The 19,327-nt window shown below is 39.9% G+C and overlaps 1 protein-coding gene and 1 long non-coding RNA gene across 12 annotated transcripts in view; one reads left to right on the top strand and one right to left on the bottom strand.

The window, feature by feature from the left end:
- LOC112981734 (DGAT1/2-independent enzyme synthesizing storage lipids-like) overlaps nt 1–17,127 on the bottom strand; it is a 37,767-nt gene extending 20,640 nt beyond the window's left edge. The window contains exons 1-7 of one of the 10 annotated variants that reach the window (XM_064507532.1): nt 16,563–16,984; nt 15,173–15,284; nt 14,232–14,427; nt 12,529–12,859; nt 10,013–10,177; nt 3,043–3,236; nt 731–791 (exon numbers count right to left, since the gene is read on the bottom strand). In XM_064507532.1, the coding sequence (XP_064363602.1) occupies nt 731–791; nt 3,043–3,236; nt 10,013–10,177; nt 12,529–12,859; nt 14,232–14,252 (772 nt within the window). In that variant the 5' untranslated portion in view covers nt 14,253–14,427; nt 15,173–15,284; nt 16,563–16,984. The other 9 variants (XM_026097605.2, XM_026097641.2, XM_026097658.2 and 6 more) reach the window with 9 other exon arrangements.
- A 105-nt stretch (nt 17,128–17,232) lies between these two features.
- Nucleotides 17,233–19,327, top strand: part of LOC112981724 (uncharacterized) — a 35,065-nt gene continuing 32,970 nt past the window's right edge. For both annotated transcript variants that reach the window (XR_003258793.2, XR_003258794.2), the window contains exon 1: nt 17,233–17,550. This is a non-coding gene — a long non-coding RNA (uncharacterized LOC112981724). The remainder of the gene's footprint in view (nt 17,551–19,327) is intronic.

Here is a 19,327-nt window from a genome sequence, read left to right as displayed (position 1 = left end):
ACAATGATACCACACTTGAGGCAGAACGAGCAGCATGGAGGAGACTGTTTTGGCCCTCTCTGCCAGACAGCAAGTTGGAGAATGAAAAAGAGAGGAGTTTGACACTAGTAGATCAGCAGAGATGTGGGCACCTAATTGTCCCAGAGGTGGACCTTTCAGGCCTATACCCATCCATTGGTGTTTTGGCTGTAATCCCCAAAGAGGTGAGGAAAGAGAAAGACAGCAGGCAAATGCAAGACTTTGTACCAAATAGTAAAATAACTACATATTATATGTACTTCAAACCATCTGAAGTTTAAGTACAGGTAGAGGTGTAAGCACAGAGCTTTAAGAGGCCATTTAAAGAAATTTATTGTCAGTTGCACATCCTTATGTTTGCCTTGTTTCTTAACAGGCAGCAGAAAGCCTAGAGTTGGCCTAGCAGATATAAGCAGAAAACAAAGAGCAGTCTGAATGTATTTGCCTTTGTTCTGGCTCATTTCTTCCTCCTCTCTTCTACTCCATATGTGCAGGCCCATTGCTATGCAGAGAATAACTTACATGAGCAGATACTACATCTACTGCTGGTATTAAACTATAATAACACGTATCCATCTCATTTAACTCTACTAGAGAGTAAACCTCAAGAAACAAGACTGTCAAATCTCAAATTTATATGGAGATTGATTCTACAGAAATAGGCTAAACATGCATGGAAAAAATAAACTACAAAAAAAATAAAGTATCTTACTTATTCCTCCTAATGTCCTAATGCCTTCTCGAACATTTTGTGTAAACATAGGAATGACGGGCTAGGAGGAAAAAAAAAAAAAAAAAAGGAAGAATTTAATGAAGATAGTACTATCTTAAAAAAAAATAAATAAATAAATAAAAAAGAAAAACCACTATCTCACTTAAAACCAAAAGGGCAAATTAATTTCAGAAGCATTTGTCAGACAAGGACAAACGGAGAGCAAAACAAGGGTTCATAAGTTCTAAAGCCAAAGCAATGAGGTTTCAGGCGGGAGAATAACATCAGCTGACAGCAAGTTACTGTTTCAGAAAGTCTATTTTCTTCAAGCAGTGCAGGATTTTAGAACTTATGGAGCATTTAGGCTTCCCCTCATCTAGCAGTATTTGTACTTTTGTGACTGAAGTGGTTAAGCTTCTTCACTAATTTGCGGTTATGCTCAAAGGAAAGCATTCACGTGACTGGAACCCTAGACTTGTCTGCTCTGCAGATTTTATTACTTCACACATAGTGTCTCATTGCACAATGAATCTAATTTCTGCAGAAGAATATTTGGAAGAGTATTAATAGTACAAGCTTTTATTGCTGTTTTGGAAGTTACAAAGATCTTTCAAGATTTACAAGACCTGGTGGGGGCTCCCTTATTTAAGGTTTTTTACTATCAAATTATAATAGATGCTCACTTTACACAGCAGCATCAGAAATACACAACTCTACAGGATTTTCAAACATACAAATTCTTTCAAACTTTTTATAAAGGCATGGAGGTGAGTTAGCAAATTAAACTTTTCATACAGGTAATAAAAAATTTGTTTTTAAAAAAAAAAAAGTCTGCAAATAATCCAATGCAGCTATAGAGAATAAAAAGAAGTACAATTGCCTAAACTGAATGGTAGCACATTTCTATATTCTGGACCACCTTCTTTGAAACATCTTTCTTTTGACATAAAGGTACAGGTAGCGATTTTTGCATATACCAAGTTTGTCTATATGACAACACACATCAAAGAATTCTGGCAAACAAAATGCTGAAACAAAAACAACCTCAAGAAGCTGAAGGTCCGAATACTAATATTTTAGGCACTTTTGTCCAAATACTAATATTTTAGGCACTTTTTCCTTTCCAGGAAGGGTTATGATTAAAAGTGATATAAAGTTCATCTTTAACCTATACAAAGTTATTTTCCTTGCTTTCAGCCTGCCTCCAATACTGTTCCTATTCTACTGCATTCCTCAGTTATGGAAAAATAGCTCAAAGGGAACTGAACATACATTCAAATGAAGTAACTACAACAGCCACAGCTGAATCCCAAGTATGGCCTTTCATATGCTATTACAATATCCTAATAAAATCTAAATCTGTTGAAAATATCCTGTTTAAACTGCATTACTTTCCTCCTAAGCAAAGTGTCTCACACACAAATTTGGATCTTAAAAGTATTCTATTTGTGTATAAAATCCAGAGTTTTAACTGTTGTCCAACAGAAACTGGTCAGGAATAAAACTCTTGGTGTGATACTTCCCTCCCTCTTTTTTTTTTTCTTTTTTTTAATTAAGGCACACACAGTCCATATGTGGGCATATGTACACACCTTCCAAGTACAAACACAGAATGATAGGGCTTCTAGTCTGAAAGGATTATTAAAATAGTTATAATTCAAACATATCATACACATACGTGCCTTGCTCAATTGGTCTCCTATGAGTAGTTATGCTTGGTCAGCAGGTACATAGTGTTATATATTAGACAGAACTGAAGAGAAACCGTTCACACTAGTGAGCAGCATCTACTGCTGCTGCTGTATATATGACCTAGAAGTCCCTCACTACCATAAAAATGCCAATACATTATATAGTGACAGTGATTCTAATATGAGTACAATGGCACAGACAGAGAGTACAGGTCTGCTGAGTCTCAGGGTGTACTTCAGCAATAGAGGAAATAAAACTACTGATGTATGGTTGCTTTGCAATCATTCTGGTCAGAGCTTGTGCCTTTACAACCCTGAGCAGGTATGTGCAAACCAGCACAATCTTATAATGTAGAAACTATCCCAGATTTCACCTCTCATTCTTTTAAGATTTCCTGATTTCCTATATTTCCTGATCATAATATTCTTAGCTGACTCCAAAACCTTCTTATCAAAAGGGAGAAAAAGAACCTTGAAATTTAGTTACAAGAGCAAGTAGAGCATATTCATGACACTCAGCAATGTAACGCCAAAATATCTGATAATCAGAACAGCTTCCCTGGAAGAAAGTATTAATAAGTTAGCATTCTTTGCTTCTCTTCTGTGATCTGTCACACTTACCACTTTTGCATCAATGGCCACCTGAGCAAAGCCCTTTCGATTACCCCACATAATAACATATGTTTCATCACTGAAGAGTGCTTCCCGAACTCCACCTGGGGAAATGGCTAACAGCTGGCCCTTCTTCAGAGTATTGACACATTCTTCTTTTGGTCCATGCATAACTCCGAGTACATCAAGTAATAGCTTAAAACCTGTAGGATACAATAATATTAATTCAGAAAATGTTAATTCACATTACCATTGAGTACATATTCCCAAAATGGAACACAGTGGCTAAAACTTAACTTGTCGAATAACCTATATCCCCAAATCAAAGATGTTTCTTGGAGGTGCTGAAGCATTGAGCCTTGCTTGTAAATTTTCATCTATCAAGTTGAAGATTTATTTTTTTCAGTGGCTTTTTGTCACAGTAAAGTCAGATGTTATCTCATAGTCAAGACTAAACTGGGGGGGGGGGGGGGAGGCACTCGGTGCCATCTTTAATGTACCCTTTCAAAGAAGCTGTTAAGTCTGCTCCAAGGCACCATTTCTTTGCCCAAGCTCTACTTTTCAGATGTGGCATAGCCCTAGCAAATTCCAGTAACAAAACAGACCACCAAATTGCCATGTTTTTTACCCCCTTTGGCAAACAAAGGACAGTAGGTACGAAAGACAAATAAAATGTAGCATTCTGCATGTTCCATATCACTGCAGGTATTAACTCCACAGTTCAGTCTGTAAGTACACTGACGACCTTTCACTACAAAGGCCAGTCTGCATATATTCATCTCACGTTCAGACTTTTTCATCTACTGCTGAAGTATTTAAATGTAAGATTACATATACCCTTCATACCATCTTGAATTTGAAATGTCACGCTGACCCTGCTTTTCAATAACAGAAAAACATCAAAAATTGCTTACAAGTGTCAAAAAGACACATACCTGCACAATTTAGACAACTAGCTAAATGTGAAGAAACATAACTACCATTAACCTCATTTTCAGGACCTCCATCATGTTCACTTGGTTCAATATATTTTAAATTCACTTAGCTTTTATGAATACCATATACTGAAATGTGAACTTCAGATGACTGAGCAGTATGGAAAAAGATTACTTCTCTCTTGAAGTTTCCCACTGAGGCAAACTTAACCAGATCAACCATAGAAAAAAGTACAGAATTGCTCTAGTCAAGCTTGTCCCTCAGTAATAAATCTTCATTTTTTTAACCACAGGTTAACAAATGTGTTACTATAAACACACACTTCTTACATACACACATACACTGAAGCACTGAAGAAGAGTATATATGCTTAAGACGACAGAGTTCTGTCTTGACTTACAGCCCACATAGTCTTTATCTAGTAGCATTTGAACAGAAGACTCTTGAAACAGAGTTTTCTTAAAGCCATTTCACCTCTTTCAGATGCTTTGTTCAGGGGATTTTACATGGTTTTACATTCACAAACTAGTTAAAGCTCTTTGGAACGTACATGGCATTACAAAGTTGCTTGCTTCTAAGCTCCTTTCTGTCAGTGAGTTCAGAGGAATTACAAAACATTAATGAGAAGGGTAGAGCCAGTTTTCCTTTCTGCAATGGACAAGCCAGAGTAGGAGGAAAATGATACAGCAACTCCATGGGAGTCTCTCCAGCTCATAGATCAGAAAACAAGAGGAAAACATAGGCAGAATATAGGCAATACTTTGCAATAGAGAATAGTGGTGGTGGAGTTTCAAGTTGGTTCTCTCAAGACTTCTCAGCCACACCTCCCCCTTGACTTTTATTATAAACTTTACATTCTGAGCTGTGTCTCATACCCAGACCTACCTTAATATTAACAACTTTGCTCCAAGAGCAAAGAGGAAGAGGAAGCGTCTAAGTTAAGGCAACAGAGAGAGGAATTAATGCTGTGTCCCTGAGGGGACCACCACTGTACTCTATGGACAGGGTAAGGGTCATCACAGTGTGAGACGCAGCAGTGGGCTGGCACTTTGCTGTAGCATGCAAGTGACCAATAATCTATTTTTCCACTCTAAACAACAACACTCCCTCCCAAAAGTATTTTAAGCAAGGTTTTTCACCCTTCCAGAACATGAAAAGATGCTGATTTTTCCAAATACCAAGTAATCCAAAATCAATTTTATTCCACAGTTAAGCTTGGACTCTGTCCCAGCATCCCAACACTCTTCTCCCATCCCCCCAAAACATTTTTCCCTCACGAGTGTTTTGAAAACCCTTTGGAAAGTACTCTGAAATGTATTTAACACTTATCTCAATAGTTTTTATGCATTACTACCCTTCTCTAACCTAGCCCCAGTGACCACTGTAATATGGGGACTGTCATCAACCTGCTAGGGAGATGGCAAGCAGGTCCCTCTCCTTTTTCTACTGATGACCTTTAGGACCACAAACTGAGAGGAATCATTTAGATCACTGAATCCAGCCTTCTGCAATTGTAGATAACCATGCAAGGATATCCGCAAAACACCTAGTCCACAGGCCACTTTGCAACACCTTGTCTATATAAGAGACAAGAAGCCACAGCTCCTTTCCTCTGGGATATTACAGGATAGGAATCATCTTAGATCTCCAAAATCGCAGGAAACCTTTTAAAGAGAGTGCCTAGATAACTCTAGGAAGCAGATCATGTCCTATACTATAGGCAGGGTGACAGAGAACATCATCTCAGTCCTCACTGCACTCTTTGGGAAAAGTTTCTCTCTTACCTCAATCTTGGAGAAATCAATTTAATCCTGGGCATCACAGAGCTGAGAATCCACAGACCATAAAAGCATTGGGATGTTTCTCTTCTGTGACCTAGCTTCAGTATTAACAAAATAAAATACCTAGGACCATATTTCACATCCCTTCTGCCCCTCAAAGGCAAGCAACAGAAGCGTAGTATTGATAGAACATTATTACAACATTATTGATACAATGCCCAATGCAGAGGTTGCAATGAGACTGCATACCTGTGATTCCTGAGATTGTTATCCATGAAACAAGCTGTTCCCCACAGCTACTCATAATAGATTCACAAATCATAAAAACAGAAGGATCATTAAATCATTTAAACCAAGTGTGTTTAACAGAGCCCATAGCTTTCCCACACACACACTTCCTCTGCATTGAGCTGATTAACTTCAGGTTAATTAAAGCGTGTTCTGGAAAGGCATTCAATTTAATATAAAAACTTAATCAAGGTCAGGCAATCTTAGATTAGGCAAGCTAAAATGATAGCAACCTTTCTGTTTTGATTCACAAAAGAAGCTCCTTCCATCCAGTAATAGATTACCACGCAGATTCAAAACACGATCAGAAATGATATCTGGGCTCCTTGGGCTCATCTTTCCTGTATAGCCTTATTTGTTCACAGAATCTGAGAATAATCTGGGTTGGAAGGGATCTCTGAAGGTCATCTAGCCCAACCTTCCACTCAAAGTGGGTCCAACTAGATCAGGCTGCTCAGCGCTGCACTCAACTTTGATTTGAAAATCTTCAAGGATAGAGATTTCCCAATTTTTTCTGGGCAACCCTTTCAGGTGTCTGATCACCCTCATTGCAAAAATACCTCTCCATATGCCTAATTGGAATATCTTGCATTGCAACTTGCCTCTGTTGCTTCTCATTCTTATCTCCATACACCTTTGAGAAGGGTGATTGTCTTCTTTGCAACCTCCATTAGGTAGCTGAAGACAGCAAAAATACCCCTCCCAAGCCTTCTCAGATACAGACTGAACAAACTCAGTTCCCTCTGTCTCTCCTCATACACTGTGCACCAACCCCCTAATCACCTTGGTGGCCCTCCACTGAACTCAGTCAACATCTTTCTCATACAGGGGAGCCCAAAACTGGACACAGTGCTCTAAGATGAGCTTTCACAGGTATCACATAATGGGGAAGAATCTCTTCCCACAACCTGGTGGCTACACATGCTAATAAAGGCAGTTGATCTTCTTTGCTGCAAGGGCACACTGCTGACTCATGCTTAACTTGCTGTCCACAAGAATGTCCGGGTCCTTTTCTGCAAAGCTGCTTTCTACTCACTGTCCCACTGCTCCTGTTGTGCAGGGTTATTCCATCCCAAATGCATGACTTCATATTTGCTTTTGTTGAATCTCATGATATTTTTCAGTCCATTCCTGTGAAGTCACTCTGTAACCCCCTGTGCATCAACTGCTCCCCCAATTCGATATCAGCAGTGAACTTGCTGAGAGCACACTCCAACCCATCATCCAGGTAATCGCTAAAACTATTAAACAACACCAGCCCCAGTATCAGTCCCTGAGCGATATCACTAGTAAGTCTGCCAGCTAGATTCTGTACTGCTGAACTAAACCATCTGAGATCAGCCACCCAGCCAGATGTCTCTGCAATACTAATAAATTATAAAAAACCTCACACCACAACCTCTAGAGTCTTATTTTAAAGAAGAAACTGAGAGAAACAGAATAATCTTCCTTTTGATACAGAACTGCACATAAATATTAATACATATAATATGTATTATCTAAATCTAAATTACAAAATAGGTTACGTTAATCAGGAGTATATAAAAGATTTGATAATCAACTGACGAATCTTGATCTGTTGACAAGAGCATCTGCAGAGGCAAAACCATGCTGCTATCACTATGGAAAAGTTTTCTTTTCAGGGAATAAGGCTGAAATGAAGCTATACTGGCTAAACAACAGTTTTGTGATATGAGTTGTTTCCACTAAAAGCATTGCTGATACTGTATATCAGTACACTACAGAACGCTCCTTCTGTAAATTCACAAAATGAATTATGAGGTTGTTATTTCAATTTACTCCAACTGAACTTGGGAGAAGGACTGTAAATTAACGTATTTCAGAAACTTAAAAAAAAAATACTCATGCTCAAAATAAACAAAAAACCCACATAACTAATATGACCGGTCAGCTGTATTTTTCACTGGGCTGTCCAGACAAAAATCTTGTCCTAAACATATTCTTCATCTTCCTCATGCTTTATCACAACGTGAATTTAAAATTTAGAAACTCTCCCCTCAACACTTTTCCCCCAGCCTGTAAACATGGGCATCTTTTATATTCCTCTCCCCAGATAATATCAAGAACATCATTATTTTGAAAATCCAAACTATGCATCATTGGCTGTAATTTACAAGTTCACAAAGCACATTTAAGAAAAATGCAACCCTGAGCAATGAAACCAACATTGTAAGAAAGTCTGAGCCTTATACATTATAGCACAACACAAGATGTTCCTAAGTTAGACACTTAAATTAACTGACTGATCTCCTTAGACTCCCTCTGTAGTCAATAAGAGGGCAATTCAGAATGCCTGAAGCAGGTTCCTATTGCAAATTACATTTTAAATGTCTGTTTTCTTTACAGTTTTTTAGAAGGACAACTCTACATAGACTGGTAATTTAGTGCAGCCCTGAACTTCTGTTTCTGACATACTCTTCCAGTGGTAGTCGTTTTTAAAGGGCAACAGATGAAATTCCATGATCGCAAATACTGTGCTCAAAAGGAACCAGAAAGTCATGCAGTCATGTTGTGACCGTCTTTCCAGCTGGTTTATACTTGATACCCAAAAATGCCCCTTGAGCCTATTCTTGATCAAATCTAACAGCAGGATCACAAAACAAAACCTCGAGATTTTGTGAAAGACTTTCGGCTCAATGGGATGGTAAGGGGGAAGGAAAGCAAATCAGTGCCTCCCTGTGATGGAGAAGCAGGTAAAATACAGCCGTCATCTTGTTCTGACGTAGCAGATGTTTGACCAACAAGCATAATCAAACAGGTAGGAGGTATGGGACGAAAGTTTAAGTACCTCAGAGGTTGTTTTGGGAACTACAGGAAGGACACAGTAAGCAATGCACAAAGGGAAGAGAAGCTGGGGGACTGGAGGGGAGAAAAGGAGAAAAAACAAACTGCATTATATTGATATATTCATGTAACAACCTCTTTTCTGCATATACTTTTTAAAACAAATTTTTTTAGGCTATGATACCATAAAAATAATGATGGTTGACACAGGTGACTAAAGGTTGTTTTCCCTCAACTGTGTTGCTCAATAAAAATAAAGATATCAGAACGGCTGTACTGAAAGAATAGGAAATGAGGAAATGACCCCCTCTATGCCAATAACATACACATGATTTTGCAGTTCTGGACATACTAAATTACACTGAACTTTGGGATGTTTGAGCACTTTGAGCACTTGAAATTACACTGTATGCAAGAGGCAGACAACACAGACATTCATCCAAAAGCTTCTTTCTTTATCTAACCACAAAAAGTTGGGTCTACAGACATTCATCTGCACTCAGATGTATTTTATAACTAGTACAAAAAAGACTAGTTATTTTATAACTAGTACCTGAACAATCAGCTGCATATTTGGCTGTACTAGTGCTCAGGGAAGATAGCAAGATGTTAAAAATTCGCACAGAGTTGTTGGACATCTCTACAGCTTTCTTCCAGGAAACTCCATTCTCCCTGGCACTGTCTTCTTGGGGGCAGGCTCCACTGTCCACCATATTCAGTTGGGTAGGATATGTAAAGGCATCCTCACCCCAAACTAATAATTCCAATTTTAAGGCCATTGCTTCCAACAGTATATTTCTTAATCAAGTTATACCACACATTCTACCTATATTAACAAATGGAGAAAATATTCTATTGAATTCTCTGCTACTGACTAATGGAGACATCTGTTTCCTCCCATGATTTCCTTTCCTTTGTTTCTGAATACTTTAAGAGCAGTGACAGGTGCTGCTCAGCCAGGAATACAATCCACCCTTGCATGGGCCAGTTGCATAAGACCATCCTTCTTTGTAAAGAACATGTTAGGAGATAATTTAAAGTCCCTTTGGGAAGAGCTAATTTGTCTATGTTCTAAGAGTTGTAGCCCTGTGGCACAAATTCTATCATTTATATTGTAAAAAGAAATTACTTGAGTTCCCAAACTCATTGCGTATAAAGAAGCAAGTTACCTGGTAATTTAAAGACGAAATGATCAGCTACTACATGGCAGGTTCTCTTCTGTAGTATAAGAAGTTTAGCCATGAAATAGATATAGTCAACAGGAGTTGCTCCATGATAAAACACAATGAGCCCTGGTCCTTCTGGAATATTTTCTATACCATGAAGCTCATAACCTGTTAGGAGTAAAAGGCATAAAGGATGTCAAAGCTTTATATAATTCTGCTCCAAAGAAACTAACTTGCATCAAATTGGCAAGCTGAAAAGAACAGCTATTGAGAAGTGGTAGAACAATTAATGGCTGCTAAGAAACCAAGAGCTTACCTGCAACATTTACTAAATTGCTTTCATAGAAAGAAAAGTTTCATTTAAAACAGAAGAGCTACATTTAAAGAAAAAAAGAACAGCAACAATAAAATAGCCTCACTGTCTTGAACTGCAGTATAATTTTACGTTATTGTTTCATTTTACTACCTTCAAGGCTGGGGAAGTCCTCTGAATCAATTGTTCAAAAGAAAACAAAATAAGGATTGGATAGGTGGTGAAACACAACTCTTTCAAGCTGTTATCTACCTTTCAAAGTCAGTTCACTGCCATGAGTAACTGTTTAAGAAGGTTTGATGTGACAATGTCCATTTAAGTGTCTCCTTTCATTCCGGAAATACACTTGCACCCTTCCTCCACCAATAAGAACTAAAAGCTACTTGGGGCTTAAATTATAAGTAGGATTTATATGTTTAACTGAAACATACACAAACACATAAAAGTTTCTAATTGAACACACATCTCCAACTAAGTTTGCCGTGCAGAATACATCCAGTTAACATAAAATAACTGATCAGTTTAGAATATATTCAGTTAACATAGAGCAGCTTTGTTACAGTATCCTTTTCTATTTACGGTTGCTTCTTCTGAAGTTACCAGCTCTGCATTTCTCATTTCACAGACTAATTCTGCCTGTACCCTTGCCTCTTCTCCCACTGGCTATTTTACTTTCTGCACTTCTGGATCTGAAACACAGTACAAGCATATACATACCTATCATCTGTACCATCAGAAGTGACCACTAACGCTGCTCCATGGCAGCTGAAAATAACCAAAATGATACCTATATCTAGCATGTGCATAATATATATAAAGATACAGGTATCATGCACCACCTTTTTGGTGTGGGTTTTTTTTTTTTTTTTTTTTTTTTTGCAATGCTGTGAGATTTCAGGATGAAGAGAAAAATTCTTCCTGTGATATGTCAATTAATCAAGTGGGAGAAAAAAAAAACACAAGACACTTCATTCTGAAGTAAGAGAAGTGTATACAGAACATGGGAAGGAGCAAACAGGGCAGGGCAGAAAGAAATCACAACAGTAAATGAGGGTCTGGATGAGAATCTTTTCTGTGCAAATAAAACGTTAGACTTCATAAAAAGAAAAAGTTACTTAGGATGAGAAGTGCCGAAGCCTTAAAAATCATTTTCTTATGAAAAAAAGTAAATAACATTTTATTATGAAGTGAGCATTTTAAGCTCTTTGACATGGCTGTTGATTTTGATCTAGTATACTTTCCTAGATTTGAAAGTTACATCTTAGCCTTACAAAGCCTATCTGATACAGCCGCTGCACCATCTGGTTATCAATGAGTTGAAAGCCACTTCCTTTTGACTGGAGAACAAATAGAGATGATTTTCAAGAAGGATTTTTCTGTATGTAAATTGCTCTTAAACATCTCTTTCTCCTTTAGCTGCATCTAGACTGAATGGTTCTGAAAGAGGCTTAGGATTTCTTTAGAAAGAAAATCCAAATCATTTATTATGTCTGCCTTTATAGAAGAAATAATAGTAGAGGGACAGGGAACAGATCCCCTAGTTTTGACATTCTTCTACTGGATAAAGTAGTTGTCAAAAATATGTAGATGGAAATAAAATAAGAAAGTAGGCTCCAGAGGTACAAGTAACAGTTTTGGCCTCTAAAGTCAACAGGAGCAACTGCTGCAACTGATGAGTGAATTGACATTAAGGAGCAACTAATGAGTGAACTGACATTAAACGTTCATATACACACACTGAACAAACAGTAGAAAGCCTCTGTAATTTGGTCCATTTTGTTTTGCTTGCTAAAGAATTCCTGGAGTCTAGTGAATTGGACTAATTTTTTAGACAGCTACCATTCCAGGTACCCCTGGAATGAGAAAATCCAGGAATAGTTATTAAAAGTAAAAAAGAAAAAAAAAATTTAAACAGTAAAGAAAGCTTTGCAAACATTCAGCTGGATAAAGATCTCATTTTGTACCAGCAAAGAAAGAAAAGCATAAGAAAGCAAATTTTACATCCAGAAAAACTGCTCAGCTGTTTTTTTTCTCCCAAGTCCAGAATGACTGCAGAACTGGCAATTTTGACAGGGGGACAGGGGGAAGAAAAAGAATTGATCCGAATTTCAAAATAAGCAAAAATAAGATGTATATTGACAAGCCTGAAAGATAAACCCAGGAATAAGAGCCAAAGCCTTTTATTGAAAATTCAGATCTTGCTTACCATGCCATATTCTCGCATGTCCATCCCATAGTGTAGCCAACATTTGTTTTGCACCATCCCAAAAATCATTGGAATAAGCTTCCTTTAATTCATTCTTCCTTTTATAAATATGAACAAAGATAATGGAAATGTAGATGAAGAGGAGAATAACTCCCGGAAGCAGAAAAACTATTATGAGTGGAAAAAACACCCATAAAAGGTAGACTGCATAACTCAGATAGTCTTCAATATGCTCCACGCCAGTCCATTCTTTCAGTATGTAAGCCAGGCAGGTAAAGTAGGACATAGGCATCTGTCCTGCAGTACAGGATTCATTCCTATCTATCATCTCCTGTTTAATTAAAAAAAACAAACAAACAAAAAAAGCAGATGAATAAATCCTCAAAAAAGGCAGACATAAACCTGCCTACAGCTTAATCACACAAAAAAACTTCTTTGATGCGTTTCATTCACATATCATTTGTAGTACATCCCAGCAGCCCCTACTAGAAGCACAAGCGCTCATATAGTAAAACTGTTATTCTCTTTTTCCAATCCTTTTCTATTGTATACCACAAACGCTGCCAACTCTAGCTTGAAAAAAGCATGTGATAGTTTTTTTATCTAAAAAATTTATTTTACAAAAAGCAAGAACATTTATGCAGCTTTTTGTACTTTCAATTTTCAGAAAGTTGTACTGACTAGTTAGTTACTAGTCTAATTTATTGTTTCACACAATATTCAGAACATCAAAAACCTCCCAAGCATTAACTGCAACGGGCAACATTATAATCTTGAATCCAGCGCCATAAAACCCTGCTGAACACTTCCACTAACCACAAGACCATGGTGGCTCAGCAAGACGGTCTCAAGCAGGTCTCACCCATGCAGGGACCTTAAACTGTATCTGGAAATTTACAGAGAGTAAAATGCACGTTTCAGAGCACAATGAGGACAAAAGATTGCAAAAATTCCTTCAAAATTTATATCTACTGTTTTTACTGTGTTTAAGAGACTTTCTCCTCCCAGCTCAATTTCTAAGAAGCTTCAGAGTTTCATCTCTCTGGACTGATATTCCAGGCTTTCTACAATTTTGGAGCAACATTTTCTTCTTAGATTTGCACGATTTAGAGGAAAACTTGTTATTCACTTCATCTAGCAAGCATTAAACAAGCTGTATGCTTGTGCATCTATGCTAGAGCTCTAGAACAAAATAAATAATAGCTTGAAAAAATACTTTTATCTTAGTCTAGAAAAGATTTCGCCAAGACTCAGAGCAACTGTTAGCCAGGAGCAAGTGGGAAAATATTTCACAATTATAATTACGCATGTAGAGGGAAAGCAATGGATTAAGAACAATCACATTTGGGCACTTTTTTGTATTTAAAAGTGACTTACAGCATGACTGAAGAGTTCCTAAGCCTAGAGAGACATATGCCTATTGCTCCTTTACTCTTGCTCTGTTTTCACAAGCAACAAGTGACTGAAATTCAGCAGATAATTTTGCTAATGCTAACAGAACCCTAATGACAACAAAAACTAGGAGGCGGACTAATTTTACTCAACATTTGCTATAAGAAGTTGAAGCACATACAGCAGAAGTCATCCCACTTATTTCTCAACTTTTCTTCCCATCTTGATATGGTAAGGATGTTCCTTTCCTTCCGTTTTAAAATTTCCCTTCACCGCGTTGCTCAAGATAACTCCCTTTAGTGGGAACAAACCTGATCTTCTGACAAGGACATTGCTCCCACGATCCAAACCCTTTCCTCTAATCCAGACTTAAAAACTTTTGTTCTTCAGAGTGTTCTTCGGCATGATTCAAAGAGTCAATGGTTTTATCTTCAGTGATGTATAAGCACACGGCTTTGATGACATACACTTCATGGATTTCCTGTGTGCGTGTGTGTGTGCGCATGTCTTCTTAAGCATGTGAGAGTCAGGCGGGGGGTGAATTAGGGGGAAAGGAGGGGAAAGAGAGAGTATGAGAAACAGAACAGAAAGTATTTTCTCATTCTAGTTTTCAGAGCTGAACTCCAGAACCTGTCAGGCAGCAAACACCCACAGCAAAGACAGGAAACACAACTTGTGAGACCAAGCAAGATTCAGGAGTAGGATTCAAAGCTATAATATTTATCAGATTGTTATATCTGGACTTCTCCAGTGGTTCTGCCTACTAACTAGAGACCAATATGGAGCATGAGTTATGGCACAGAAACATATTTCAAAACCCTGAGGTAACTATATAGCTTTAAAGATTACCTAAAGTTATACTCTGCTTCCTGTTATATTTTTAATTGTTTATGACTTTCTCCAAACCGCAAATCCTCATCAAGTAAATTTAAAGTCCTCTCCACACATGGCAGCCTTGCAAAGTACTACTTGTCCTTTTAATGTTAGATGTCCTTTTAATGTTAGATGCTCCCTCAGCCATGCCACAGACACCATGGGCCCCAGCCACCTAACAACACTGGCTGCCCTCCTCTGGGCTCCCTCCAGTTTGGCAATATCTTTCTTTTACTGAAGGACTCAAAACTGAACATAGCACTCCAGATGTGGTCTCGCCAGTACAGAATAAAGAGAAACAATCACTTCCTCGATCTAATGGCCATGGCCTTGCTAATGTAGCCCAGCATGCAGATAGCCATCCTCAGTGTTGACTTACCTTCAAATTTATCCACCAGATAAAGACCTTCTGTGGGCTACATTTTTGCTACAAGTCCAGCATTTGTTCTGATCTCCTGTGGCAGGCCCACAAGAATACTCGGTATGCAAATCTAAAAGTGCGATTTATATTAGGGACAAATATAACAACCTATCAAATGTAATGGCAGTGAAGAAGAGAAGACCGACAGTCTCCACAGCCAAAAAGGCAAAGACTTGCTCAGAAGTAAGTAAAGGTCCAACATAGTTTATATGCACTACTAACAGATAAAGTTAGTTTGCTCTGTCCCACTTTACAGCTGTCTACCATATCACTGCCCAGTACAGTTAAAGCTACAAGAAGCACCAGTGATGTCTCTCTGACTAGGGCCTTGTTTAAGCAAAGAAAGAGAGACTATCCTGCCCTTCTTGCTATTCAGAGCTTTTCTGACAACTGTCACCACCCAAACCTAAAAATTAAAATAGGGATGCAGTACTCCTGAATCTCAACTTTAGTCATTCTACAGGCAGAATCCCTTTGAAATATGGTCATATCTTTAAAGCACTTCCTTTCACCGGCATCACTAACACATTTCCTCTCATGCAGTTTGAGCTAAATATTTTTAAGCTCAGTTCTAGCTTTGTAGCAGAACAGCTTGCATAGATTTGCATGAGAGGAAAAAGATGCAGTTTCACATCTGACTAACAACAGTGCACACTGACTTACATTCTGGCTTTGGGCTTTACGCTTATGTTGAAAGAACTGGAAACAGGGCTAACATAAAATTCCCTTCACGGATTTCTAGCACGTGAGCCAGAGGAGTTCTCACATAAACTAGAACAGAGGTTTTCAGCTGTGGTCTGCAGACATCGAGGTACTTGAGATACTACTGACCATGCTACAAGCAGTGATTATGGAGAGCAACACATACTGCTGTTCACTGTACACAACATGATTTGATCATGATTTTATATGAAATGTCTAAGTGGAACAGGAAAAAATTCCAAAATCTCCAATTAGAAAGATACTGAAAAACAACAGTTACAATGTGCTCCTGCCAACAGAAATACATTGCTTTCTATTGCTCTAGTCAGTTACAGCCAACACATCTACCAAAATTAGCAAAGCTACCAGAAACACAGAAAACAGGAGAACCCAATGAAACTGCTAATGGCACCTGCAACCTCACCTAAACAGAGGGCCCTAGAGTTTGTGCGGTTTATTGTTCTTGTTTTCAAGCGAGGCCTAGCTTGCTTTCGGCCTCTGCAATAACAGCTCGGCAACGCCTTCTGCGGGAAGCTGGAGAAGGATCACTCTTTTTCCTTAGAAGAAGGCAGACAAATCCAGTCCGGCCGTCTGAAGGAAGCGCCTGCTGTCCGCCCGGCCTCCCTCAGCTGCCCTTGTAACGCACCTGCCTCTACAGCGCTGCTGCTGTTCAGGAAAAGTTGCTCGGGGAGAGATTTTGTCGCTCCGCAGAGCGACGCGAAGCCCCGCTCGCAGGCGACAGCCCGGGCAGCGGCACCCCCGAGCCGGGCTCCTCCGCGCTCCCAAACCGCGCCTGCCCCGAGAGCTCCCGCCAGCACCGCGGCTGCCAGGCCGCCGCGTTACTCCGCTGGCAGCGGGGCCGCGGGAGCCGCGCTCCGCGGTACCAGGCCTCCGGGTTGCCCAGCCGCGCTCATCCACGGGGTTTCCCCCCGGCACCCCCTCGCCTGCCGCCGCGAGCCCACACCGGGCGGCCTGGCCCGGCCCGGCCCGCGGCACCGGCCTCCCCGCGCCCCGGGGCCGGGACCCGCCACCGCGCGGAGGGGAGGGCCGGAGAGGGAGGAAGGGAGCGCGCTCACCTTCCCCTCGCCGCTCCGGCTGCAGCCCCGCGCCCCTCCTCGGGCCTGGTTTTACTTCTCCCACCGCCCCCGCGGAGGCCGGGTGCCCCCGGGGCGGCCAGGCTAGGGCGGGTCCCCCGGGGGCGAAGCGGGCGGGCGGGCAGGGAGCCGCCGAGCGGAAGGCGGCGGGGGCTGAGGCAAGGAAGAGGGCGGCAGCGGGGAAGGAGGGAGGAACTCGGCGCTGCCGGGGCTGCGGAGCCGCCCGGACCGCTGCGTGGCGCGTACCGAGGCGGCGGCGCTTCCGGCGGGGAAGAGTGGGGCTCCGCCAGGGCGCGCGCGGGGCGGCAGTTGGGCGTCGCGGGGTGGCAGCGGTGACGCTTGTGGAGGGGTCGTTGCAGGGTGCTGCGTGGGTGCCATTTCCACACTCCCACCCAAAGAGTGATTTCTCCTGGCTGTGCTTGCGGGCAGACCAGCCCCGAACTCGCCGCGGGGACAAGCTGCCGGCACCTTTCCGTACAGCTGCCCGGCCAAAAGCTCTTCCCTCAGCGCTGGTCTGAAGCCTGTCGGGATGTTTCCCAGGTAGGGCTGCTTTATCCCACGTGTGTCATGTTGCATTTACCCACATTATATTTAAAATGACATTTTATTAATTGACTACTTAAGTGTAGGTGGATCCCACAATCCATCTGCAACTGTGGTGTTCCGTGTTACTTTTATTCCATGAAATAATACTTTGCTGGTATAAAGACCTGTCACCTCACCTTTATCCCTTACTCCTGATTATTTACAAGCGAAATCCCATGCGGGTTTCTGTTGGATTATATGGCTAATTTCACTCCACTGTGGAAAATTTGCATTTATTCCTGTTCTTCCTTAGCATTCTCTTAACCAAGTACTGATCAGTACAATGGTTTTCTTTCTTATGCCACAGTAACTTGGTTTATCTAAATGCCAGATTCTTCTCAATAATTTTTAAGGAAATCCATATCATTTTGCATTTGCTTGTTGATACCTTCATGTCATTCTAGTAGATTTGTGAATCAACCTTCTTCTGCAAAAGCCATGTCAATTAAGTGTTTTAATTTCTATCAATTTGCCTTATACACCAGTTAGGTTCACTGACTGTAGTTTCCCAGATGCTTGCTGGAACCCTTATTAAAACCTTTCATTGGCAGCGTTTCCAAAAAATCTTTATTGGCCAAATTTAACAGTTAATTTTCCAGAATTCATGTTCTTGTTTGTTTCCCTTCTTGTGCTGTTTGAAAATTTCTACTGTTTCAAAGATATCTTGTGTTTACTAGCCACTACTCTGATGTTTAGCTATACCTACTTTATCTTCATCTTTAAGACCTTTTCTAAATGGGTCATATACATTTACTCTGTCTTTATCTCTGAACATATTATCTTTGAACAGCCTCCCTGCCACCTGCCTACTTCTTTTAATTTCCTTCTTACCATCTCCTTCTACTGCCCCCCAGATGTTTTGATGGTGGATTTTTTCATTTCTTGCTAGTATAAAGATGTTGAACCAGAGAGCAATGTGGTAACTACTGTTACTGTTACTCTTCAGAAGTAACATTGTAAACGGGAATCTGGGCCTTTCACTACAATAAATCCAGAGTTGCTGTTCTTGTTCAGGTTATCTGACTAACTATTCTAAAAGTAATTATTTTATGATATTTAAAAATAGAGCCTTGGTATAATGCCTGTTGTGACTTTTACCAGGCTTACAGAGAATAACTGAGTCTGTCAATACTCTTTCTGCCCTTGTAGCTTCTACAATTTGTTGTAGTCATTAACGTCGTCTTGACTGGGTGATACCAGTATCATACACTTTCTTTGTAAACAAAAATTTTTGTTAATGTGTATGGACTCTCTAAGCTCTTACAGTTACTTATACTCAGTGTAAACTTTCTTTAACAAATATTGATGTTCCTCCAGCAGTGTGACCTTTTACATTATTCCTATGTAAGTTGTTTCATATTGCAGTGTCCCAGTTTGCTACTCTGCCAGTCTTTATTAAAATATCATCTCTTACAGTTCAATTGTAGATGCTGTAGAACAGAAATACATGCTTTTGGCTTTGCATTACCCCATACAGCCAGCAGCTAGAGTAGAAAAATGAAGCAGCAATAAAATTTTCCTGTCCCTCAGGCCCAAATGTATTCCAAACAGAATTTGTGGAGGTAGAGTGATTTATAATGTCAACTGTAATCCCACTATGTTAGTCATCAGACTGGGAGATGCTTTTCAATATTCTGATGAAGTACATTAATACATTTAAAAGCTAATACATTTAAATTTAAAAATGTATATGCTTGTGCAATTGTATTTGCCTATACACTTTTAAATATAC

The sequence above is a fragment of the Dromaius novaehollandiae genome, chromosome 2 (genome assembly GCF_036370855.1).
Source record: "Dromaius novaehollandiae isolate bDroNov1 chromosome 2, bDroNov1.hap1, whole genome shotgun sequence".
In the NCBI taxonomy this organism is placed as follows: Eukaryota; Metazoa; Chordata; class Aves; order Casuariiformes; family Dromaiidae; genus Dromaius; species Dromaius novaehollandiae.
Note: the sequence above shows the minus strand (reverse complement) of the source record. Positions and strands in the feature narration are given on the sequence as shown.